Genomic DNA, 7746 nt, shown 5'->3' with positions numbered 1-7746 from the left:
AAACCCTAACTCTATGAGCCTTGGGCTCTCCCCTGTGAAGTAAGTTTGATAAGCCCTTTCTTGGCAGATTGGTGGAATGTAAGTATTTATGGAAAGCTTCTGTCACGGCGCCTGTCTCTACTGAGACATTAGGAGCAACGGCAGTTATTACTATGATTATCTTGACCTCAGATGTTACATCAGCTGGATTTTTTTTTCAATCTATCAGATGTCAGAAACTATGCAGTGTTCCAAGTGGGGAAAAAAAAGACCCAACCTCCCAAATCAGCCAAAATTCCGCTTAGGAATGAAACCAAAGTAATAGGTTCTCTCCAACCCCTCTTTACCCTGCTTCTTTCTTGTTCTTCCTGAAGTACAGAGTATCTCAGCCTCTTCCATAGAATGACATCATCTCTGAGAAACTGTAATGAGTGGACAGGAGCTAAACTTTTTCTGACTAAACATCACCAGTACAAGCATGAAGACTTCTTAAGAGCAGATTCTCAATGTTTGTGTAAAAGAAGAGCCATGAATAAATCATTTGCTATAATTTATATTCTCATTCTTTTTTTATTTTTTATTTATTTTAATTTTTATTATTTAAGTTCAACTCAAACATTCTTGAAAACCATAAACCATAAGCAGAGGCAAGTATGTGTCTTTTACATTTACAAAAAAGGAGACTAAGCAGAGAGTAAAGCCAGCCAAAATCTGAAGAAATTTCAGCTCTCTCCCTAACAATGTATCAATGTTCTGAGCCTCTATTAGTGTGGTGTCTTTCACATTTCTAAGGACACTCTCATCCTAAAGTGATGTTATTCTCATCCTGGATCACAAAAGTGATGTGAGGATTTCCAATATTTATTGGAGAAAACAAAATTCTTACTCCTAAATTTCACAAACAGCAAAGTGTATGTGACCCATGTTATTCATATACTTATATCATGACTCTAAATGACCTTTCTGTTGAAAAATTTTAACAATTGAAAATTGGGGGAAATAAAGTCAACAAGTTATTGATGCATATCAGGAACACAGGTTGACCGGCTTCTCTAGCCACAAAGTGAACAACGGGCTTCAGATCACACTAGGGGCGAGATGAGCGGCTGGACTCGGCCCTGGGGTGTGCAGTGGCTGAAGCAGAAGGGCCAGCGCTGGCTGAGGCAGCAGTGCCAGGCCTGGTTGAGGCAGAAGTGCCAGCGCTGGCTGAGGCAGCAGTGCCAGGCCTGGCTGAAGCAGAAGGGCCAGGGCTGGCTGAGGCAGCAGTGCCAGGGCTGGTTGAGGCAGAAGTGCCAGCAGTGGCTGAGGCAGCAGTGTCAGCCTGGTTGAGGCAGAAGTGCCAGCAGCGGCTGAGGCAGCAATGCCAGGCCTGGTTGAGGCAGAACTGCCAGCAGCGGCTGAGGCAGAAGTGCCAGGCCTGGACGAAGAAGAAAGGCCAGAGCTGGCTGAGGCAGCAGTGCCAGGCCTGGCCGAAGCAGAACGGCCAGCAGCGGCTGAGGCAGCAGTGCCAGGCCTGGTTGAGGCAGAAGTGCCAGCCCTGGCTGCACCTCTGGCTCCGGTGCTCTCTACTTCCTCTCTCCAAGCCTCTTCATATAGCGGCTGCAAGGCAGGATGGACCGAATCCTTGACCTTGGTCAAAAACTGCAGGACTTTCGTCTTGCTGGTTTCTGTGAGCGCTTTAGGACCGCACAGGAACTCATAGCGAGGGGGATCGCTGCCGGGCACCTGCCGGTACTCCAGGTACCCTTCCCGCACCAGATCTTCTGTGATGAGCTTCCTGGGCTCTCCAAAGATGAAGTGACTTCTTCCATCATAGATGCCCAGCATATTCAGGAACTTCCAGATCTTCTCCTCAGGGGCGTGGTTGCCATTCAGGTAGATGACACCCAGCAGAGGCATCAGAAGACCATTCTTCGGCAGCCCCAAATCACCTCTCATAGACTCACTGTCGCTGAGATCTAGGTTGCTCACCAGGGTATAGCAGTGACTGTTGGGCCTGACTTCCTTCAGCACCAGGCCAAACAACATTTCTATGCACTCGGAAGCCCTGCTAAGGATCTCAGGGAATTGTTCCTTGTACCTTCTCTTGATTTCCTGCAGCATTTCGGACCTCTTAATGAGCTCCCTCATCTTATACTTATACAGCATGTACTGCACCAATAGCTCTGCCTTCCAGGTCAGAAGATCTGTGTGAGAGCTCGCAGCAGCAGCTGAAGCCTGGGAGGAATTTTCACCTTCCTGAACTTGGCCCTCAGCACCTACACCAGATCTTGAGCGTGCTGCGCTACCTACACCATATCTTGAGCGTGCTGCGCCACCGACACCAGATCTTTTGCGTATAGCACCTGCAGCAGCACTGGTGGTGCCTTGGGCTCCCTGAGGCCCCTTGGAGGTGCCAGCAGCAGACGAGCTTGAGGGAGCGCTCTCTGAATCAGGAGGGGAGGAGGAGGTGGTCTCTTCTTCCCCAGATGTGGTAGCCTGATCATGAAGACCCTGGGTCTCAGTTTGGGCCTGGCAACGTTTCTCACAAGCACGGTGCTTACTCTTCTGCCCACGAGGCATGATGGCTGTGGTCTGAGACCGCAGGCAGGAGTCTGGGCCAATACACAGGAGATTGGGGCACCTAGAGGATGGAGAATGAGATGACATGAGCACCTTAAAACAGGGACACTCCACCTTGGCTTAATCAAAGGCTGCCTCTGCAGGTGTCCTTGAGGACACTGCTCTAGGAACCCATAAGGCTCCTGTTTTCCTGCTCAGACCAAACATGGTCTCCTGAGAACAAAATCTGGTGCAGGCAGGTTGATGTCCCTGTGGACCCTCACAAGATCCCAATTCAAGGTCTAAAATATTTTTTTGCTTCTGGTTTCTCCTATATGTCTTTTTGAAAATAAAATTATTTTTTGCAATATTACAATATTAATTTATAATAGTGTACCAGTTTCTGCCACACATCAATATGAATCAGCCATAGGTATATCTTATGTCTCCTCCATCTTTAAACTCCCTCCCATGTTCCCACAGAATCCCACAGAGGAAGAACAGAGGCCTTACTTTTCCTCTGCGTCCTCTCAGCCCTGCTTTGGATCTACTCAGGTGCCAGCAGGTGCCAGCAGTGGGGTTTTCTAAGTTCTACTTCAGTATTATCATGTCAAGTCCTGGCGGAGCCTTGGCACCCTTCCCTCTGCTACTCTGATGTAGACACTTTAGACCTCCCCATGATCCAGAAGCAAGTGAAGGGATGCCTCAGTCCACCTCCCTGCCAGGAGATAGATAACCAGTTCTGAGAGCTCATTAGGGTCTTTTCTATCCTGAGTTCACTGGGATCATCATTCAAGGTCCTTACCTTGGCTCCTTAAAACGTTGGGCACCATCATCCATTTGCGGACTGGTGTCTTCACCTTCAGACAAGACATTTCCCCTCCCGTAGACTTTGTATAAAACAGAAAAGAAGGTGCTCAGCCTCACAGCCCTTCCCTGAGATTTCCTGGGCTGAAATCTGAGGGTTGGGATGGATGCAATGAGTCCTCACTCAGGTTCCTCAATTGGGCTCCCTGTAGAGAAGCTCAACTTTCTCCTGAAGTGATGGCTGCTTGATAGTAAAAGCCAATCACTCCGTGTCCCAAAAGCAGGAAGTGAAGATGACCTTATTTTACCAAACACGGTCTCCTGAGAACAAAATCTGGTGCAGGCAGGTTGATGTCCCTGTGGACCCACACAAGATCCCAATTCAAGGTCTAAAATATTTTTTTGCTTCTGGTTTCTCCTATATGTCTTTTTGAAAATAAAATTATTTTTTTTACAATATTAATTTATAATAGTGTACCAGTTTCTGCCACACATCAATATGAATCGGCCATAGGTATATCTTAGGTCTCCTCCATCTTGAAACTCCCTCCCACGTCACACCCCTCTTAAGTTATCACAGAGTACTGGCTTTGAACTCCCTGGTCATAAAACTACTTCCTACTGGTTATCTATTTTCCATATGATAATGTGTACGTTTTCAATGTTACTCTCTCAATCTGCCCCTCCCTCTCCTTCCCCCACTGGGTCCACGAGTGTCTTCTCTATGTCAGCATCTCCCGGCTGCCCTGCAAATAGGTTCATCAGTACCATCTTCCTGGATTCCATATATATGCATTAATATATGATATTGGCTTTCCTCTTTCTGACTTAATACACTCTGCTTACAAAAACTAGGAATAAAACTACCACATGAGCCAACAATCCCACTAGTGGTCATATATCCTGAGGAAATGGTAACGGAAAAAGACACTTGTACTCGTCTTCACTGCAGCACTATTTACAATAGCCATGACACAGAAGCAACCAAGCTCTACATTTGACTCATGACAGGGTCTAAGGTTTCTTCCTCTGCTGACCACTCCATTCAGACCAAGACCCTTATGTCCCCATTAGCCCACAGTGGGGACCGACATGTATCCTCGAGGTCTCCCAGGGATGACGACAGGGAGATGTGGTCTGAATGACGTGGTGTCGAACATCCACAGCCCCCAAGGTTCTCACCATCCACCAGGACACCTGAAACCTTCCCTTGTCAACCTGAGGCTGCCCCCACTGACCTGGTCTCTCACTTCCCTGAGATGTCCCAGGAAGTGTCATGTCAAAACGCCCGATTCTCCCAGTCCTCAAAATAGGACTGGCGCCTTATGTGACTCCATTTCTTATGGGAGGAGCCCCATCCTCACTCAGCGTCAGAGCCATTAATATTGTTGCGGACTAGGTCCCTTTGTGGAGCTGAGTTTATTCCATTACAGCAAGGCTCTCACGTCCCCCAAACCACCTCCAGTGGACACCAGTGGGCACCACAGTTGGCCAGCTCTACCCGGGGCCTCCTACAGCCCAGTACAGGGGGGCCGCTCAGTGTTGTCCCCTGGGCGGTGTCAAAGTCTGCTCATCAGCCCTCAGGTCCCTCATCTAGGACCTAGACCTCCTCCGGGGGTAGAATCCGGGCCTACCCCCACAGACCAACGCCTTAGCCTGAGACACTCTAGACCACCTTCAGCCGATAGCTCTGAGGGACTCATAAGAGCCATATCACAGGGGTGGGATGTGGATGGGTCACTTTTATTACTGGGAGGGTTGGGAAAGACCCATGAGCTACATTTACGGCCTCACCTTGGTTCCGGACGAGTCCTGAACACTAAGTGTCTGCCATATGGTCGCCGCAGCTACCGGTGGATCCGCTGGTTCTCAAAGTGGAAGTGGAGGGGAGCTGCGTAACGTCTAACGTGGGGTCTCCCAGGGATGACGGCAGGGGCAGTGTGCCATGGGAACCCCGGTAGCTCAATATTCATTCCTCCTTGGGTCCTCCTTGTCTGGTATCAGAGCCCAGGATGCCCCCTCCTATGAACCCGAGTCTTCCAGCTCCCAAACAGAGCCCTCGCCTTCCCAATAGCTCATGCACCTCTGTGTCAAATAAACAATCCCATAAAAAAGTAGGCAGAGTGTATAAACAAACATTCCTTCAAAGAAGACATACAGATGACCAAAAAGCATATGAAAAGATGCTCAACATCACTAATTATCAGAGAAATGCAAATGATAAGTACACCAGCCAGGATGGTCATCATCCCCAAATCTGAAAACAATAAATGATGGAGTGTAGAGAACAGTCACTATGGAGAACATTATGAAAGTTCCATGAAAAACTAAAAATAGAGTTACCATATGATCCAGCAATCCCACTCCTGGCACATATCCAGAGAAACCTATGATTCATAAATACACATGTACCCAATCTTCATTATAACACTATTTACATTAGCCAAGACATGGAAGTAACTTAAATGTCCATCTACAGAGAAATGAATAATGCAGATGTGGTACAATGAAACATTACTCAGCCATAAAAAAAGAAATAATTCCATGTGCAGCAACATGGATGGACCTAGGGAATGTCATACTAAGTAAGACACAGAAACACAAATATCATATGACAACACTCATATGTAGAATCCAATTTTTAAAAATGACACAAATGAACTTATTTACAACATAGAAAAAGACTTTTGGATACCTAAAACAAGCTTATGGTTACCATTGGAGAAATGTTGAGGGAGGGATACATTAGGAGCTTGAGATAAACATATACAACTGTCGTGTTGGACTCTTTGTGATTCCATGGACTGTAGTCCAACAGGCTCCTCTGTCCATGGAATTTCCAGGCCAGAATACTGGAGTGAGTTTCCATTTCCTACTCTAGGGGATCTTCCCGATCAGGGAACATGCTTCTCTTGTGTCTCCTCCATTGGCAGGTGGATTCTTTACCATTGCACCACCCGGGAAGTCCACATACACAACAATATATACTAGAGATATCCAAAAAGGACCTACTGTATAGCAGAGCGAGCTCTACTCAATATTCTGTAATAAACTGTATGAGAAAAGAATCTGAAAATGAAGGAATACATGTGTATGTATAACTGAGTCACTTTGTTATACACCTGAAACTAACACAACACTGTAAATCACTTATACTCCAGGAAAATAAGACAAAAAAATAATACCACCATAATATTCAGCAATCCCACTCCCGGGAATATATCCAGAGAAAATCATAATTCGAAACAGGTACAGCACCCAATGTTCATTGCAGCATTATTTACAATACCTATGACATGGAAGCAACCTAAATGTCCATCAACAGAGGAGTAGATAAAGACGTGGTCTGTAAATACAAAGGAGTATTACTCAGCCATAACAAAGAATGAAAGAATGCCATCTGCAGCAACATGGGTGTCCCTAGGGATTGTAACACTAAGCGAATCAGTCAGACAAAGACAAATATATCCCTCATATGTGCAATCTAATTTTAGAAAATGATAAAATGAACTTTTTTACAAAACAGAAAGACAGATGATGAAAACAAACTTATGGTTACTAAAGGGGAAACGTAGTGAGGGAGGGAGAAATCAGCAGCTTGGGATGAACATACACACACCATTATATATGAAATAGATAATCAACAAGGACCTCCTACGTAGCACAGGAAACTCTAATCAATATTCTGTGATAACCTATATGAAAAAAGAAACTGAAAATTAATGAATGTACATATATGTATAACTGAATCACGTTGCCATATACCTGAAATTAACACAATATTGTAAATCAACTGTACTCCAATAACATTTAAAAAAATAGACTACCTGGGCATATATCTGAAGAAAACCATAATTCGAGTAGGTACAAGCACACCCATGGTCACTGCAGCACTGTTTACAATAGCCAAGACATGGAAACTACCTACAGGTCCATGAATAAAAATGTGATACGTAAATACAATGGAATCATACTCAGCCATAAAAAAGAATGAAATAATGTCATTTGCAGCACCGGATGGACTTAAGAGATTTTCATAATGAATGAAGTAAGTCAGACAAAGACAAATACCATATTATATCACTCAAAGGTACTACCTAATTTTAAAAAATGACACAAATGTACTTATTTAAAATACAGAAACAGACTCTCACATTCTGAAAACAGACTTATGATTACTAAAGGGGAAACATGGGGGGGATGGATACATTAGAAATTGGGATGAACATACACAAACCAGCAATATATAAAATAGATAGCCGAAAAGGACCTCCAACATAGCATAGGCAACTCTACTCAATATTCTATAATAACCTGTAGGGAAAGAATCTGGAAAAGATTGAATATATATGTAACTGAATCACTTTGCTGTGCACCTGAAACACAAGATTGTAAATCAATAATTCTCCAGTAAATGTA

At 44.8% G+C, this 7746-nt stretch overlaps 1 protein-coding gene across 4 annotated transcripts in view; it reads right to left on the bottom strand.

Annotated features, from left to right (window-relative positions):
• Nucleotides 1–524: 524 nt before the first annotated feature.
• Nucleotides 525–7746, bottom strand: part of LOC123331936 (melanoma-associated antigen B2-like) — a 175316-nt gene continuing 168094 nt past the window's right edge. For 3 of the 4 annotated variants that reach the window (XM_045164565.1, XM_045164567.1, XM_045164566.1), the window contains exon 2: nucleotides 525–2602. In XM_045164565.1, coding sequence (XP_045020500.1) covers nucleotides 1057–2602 — 1546 coding nt within the window. In that variant the 3' untranslated portion in view covers nucleotides 525–1056. Of the gene's footprint in view, nucleotides 2603–3325; nucleotides 3411–7746 lie in introns of all 4 variants that reach the window. The other variant, XM_045164564.1, reaches the window with a different exon arrangement.

Source organism: Bubalus bubalis, chromosome X (assembly GCF_019923935.1).
Source record: "Bubalus bubalis isolate 160015118507 breed Murrah chromosome X, NDDB_SH_1, whole genome shotgun sequence".
Taxonomy (NCBI): domain Eukaryota; kingdom Metazoa; phylum Chordata; class Mammalia; order Artiodactyla; family Bovidae; genus Bubalus; species Bubalus bubalis.
Note: the sequence above shows the minus strand (reverse complement) of the source record. Positions and strands in the feature narration are given on the sequence as shown.